Source organism: Meles meles, chromosome 16 (assembly GCF_922984935.1).
Source record: "Meles meles chromosome 16, mMelMel3.1 paternal haplotype, whole genome shotgun sequence".
Lineage (NCBI taxonomy): Eukaryota > Metazoa > Chordata > Mammalia > Carnivora > Mustelidae > Meles > Meles meles.
Window position 1 is genome coordinate 54,936,511 of NC_060081.1, and position 2,090 is coordinate 54,938,600.

General features: G+C 43.5%; 1 protein-coding gene across 1 annotated transcript; it reads left to right on the forward strand.

The window, feature by feature from the left end:
* The first annotated feature begins 748 nt into the window (after positions 1-748).
* SIRPD (signal regulatory protein delta) lies at positions 749-1,168 on the forward strand. The gene has a single exon (XM_045980560.1). The coding sequence runs from the start codon at positions 749-751 to the stop codon at positions 1,166-1,168; it is 420 nt and encodes a 139-aa protein (XP_045836516.1).
* Positions 1,169-2,090: the final 922 nt, after the last annotated feature.

A 2,090-nucleotide genomic window follows, 5' to 3' on the forward strand; every position in this document is an offset into this window, starting at 1 on the left:
CCCTCCATTTTCTCCCAGCCTCACCAGCCAAGATTTTCTTGTCTCTCTAACCCACACTTTAGCCCATCTTTGCTTTTGATGATTTGCCAACTGGAAAGGAGAGAGATTACCAGGACCTGACTAATATGGGGTAGTGATGTTGGTGGTAGTGGGTGTTGGAGATCAGTTGTGGGCCCTCCAAAACTGATAAGGTCCCTTGAGGTTCTATTCTCTTTTGTTTAGAAGAGGAAACTGTCTCTTTCTCCGCCCCCCTCCCCTCGGCAGATAAGCAGAGGAGCCGCACTCTGCCTGCATGAACACAGTAGTCCTAAATGGCTCCCCATTCTCTAGGTTTGCTATCTCTTGACTTGCCCTTTCTCCACACCTCTCAGCACTAATATCTCCACAAATTCAGTGGCTGCTCACCCTTCAGAAAAGAGATGAAGGTCAATCCCAAAGTCCCTATACCTATGAGGTCAGCAGAGGACACTTGGACCCATCTCCAAATGTGTTGAGTGATTTTTGGCATTTAGATGGGAGAGGGACTAGTCTCTCTCTATAAATACTATCTATGCATAATCCCAGTCCTCTCCCTCCCTGTCTTCTTCTTTCCCTGGTTAGGGGCTGGGACATGGAATGGGAGAGGTGATACATTTTGTCCTCAGCACTGACTCACACACATCATTAAAATAAGTAATGAATGAAGTCCACACATGATCTGGATCCAAGTTCTTCAGTCCTGCCTGGGCTAGAGCATGGGAAATGGGAAATGATTTTGCATTTCTTTGCAGGAACCACACATGAGATATTCCAGGTGCAACAAGCTGAGATGACACAGACTGTATCAGTTGGAGAGACAATCACCTTGAGTTGCAGTGTACCAGATTCATTCCCAAAAGGACCCGTCTTATGGTTCAAGGGAAATGGGCCAAACCGGAAATTAATCTACAATTTCAAGGAAGGTTTCTTTCCCAGAGTAAAAGAAATTGGACACCCCACCAAAGTTGGCAACACAGACTTTTCCATCCGCATCAGTGAAATGTCTCCTGCAGACGCCGGCACTTACTACTGCGTGAAGTTCAAGGAGGGGAAACCTAACATGGAGTTCCAGTCAGGTCCGGGCACCAAGGTGTTTGTGACTAGTGAGTTGTCTCCTCCACCCCCTATTATGGGCTATCATTTCAGTTAACCAATCCTCTACTCATTGAAATACTAGATTGGGCTAAATATTACTGAAGGTACATTATACATTTGATCTCTCAGCAACCTGTGACTTAAGTGATTTACAGGAGGAGAAACAAACTCAGAAAGGTCAATTTAATGATGAGGGATATTTTGGTTGACATCCCAATATTCAATAACCCACCCCCAAGAGCTAGACGAAACCAATTAAGAACATTTCATGACTCCCTGCTTGTGGTTAACTCAAATAGGAGACTGGCTTAAGCCAATTTGTGTCCGTAGGTGAAAAGGACAGACTTGCAGAAAAATCTGGGAAACTAATGCAATTCTCTCTCCTGTTGGCTAGGAACAAGCAATCAGTTTGCCCCAGGTGCTCCAGAGAAACATCTAATGACCATGAGGGGAACCAAGCTGAGGAATAATCTGCTGTAGAGAAGTGCAAAGATGTAGAGAATGTGGGTTGACAACATTACACGGCCATATTGTTCCTGGTTCCCACCCCACTTCTGGAGCTCCAATAACAGGAGAGAAAACATCTCCTTGTCAAACCAGTTTTCTTAAAGTCAGCATTGTCCTAAGGGATGCCAGGTGATAAAGTTCCCATATCCACAGAGCACTGAAGTACAATTTCCAACCATTTTTTTTCTGTTCCTAAAGCCTTACTTATTCAATTTTTCTATTTTGTTATAACTTCTGAATTCTGAGCTATACCCAGCTTGAGAAATGATTAAATTCATGATACTACAATACTACTATTTGTTGGGCATCTCCTGTACACGAAGCATCTCCTTCTCCCATATTATTGTATTTACTGGCATAGCAATTTGAGTATAAGAATGATTATCCTTATCATATGAATGAAGAAACGGAGGCTCAAGGGAATTTAGGGGGACAGATAGTAGGAGAAAGTAGTAAAGTTGGTCTGGGCT

Coding starts and splice junctions, on each gene's coding strand:
- SIRPD (XM_045980560.1), top strand. CDS start 749: ATGATTTTGCATTTCTTTGCAGGAACCACACATGAGATATTCCAGGTG.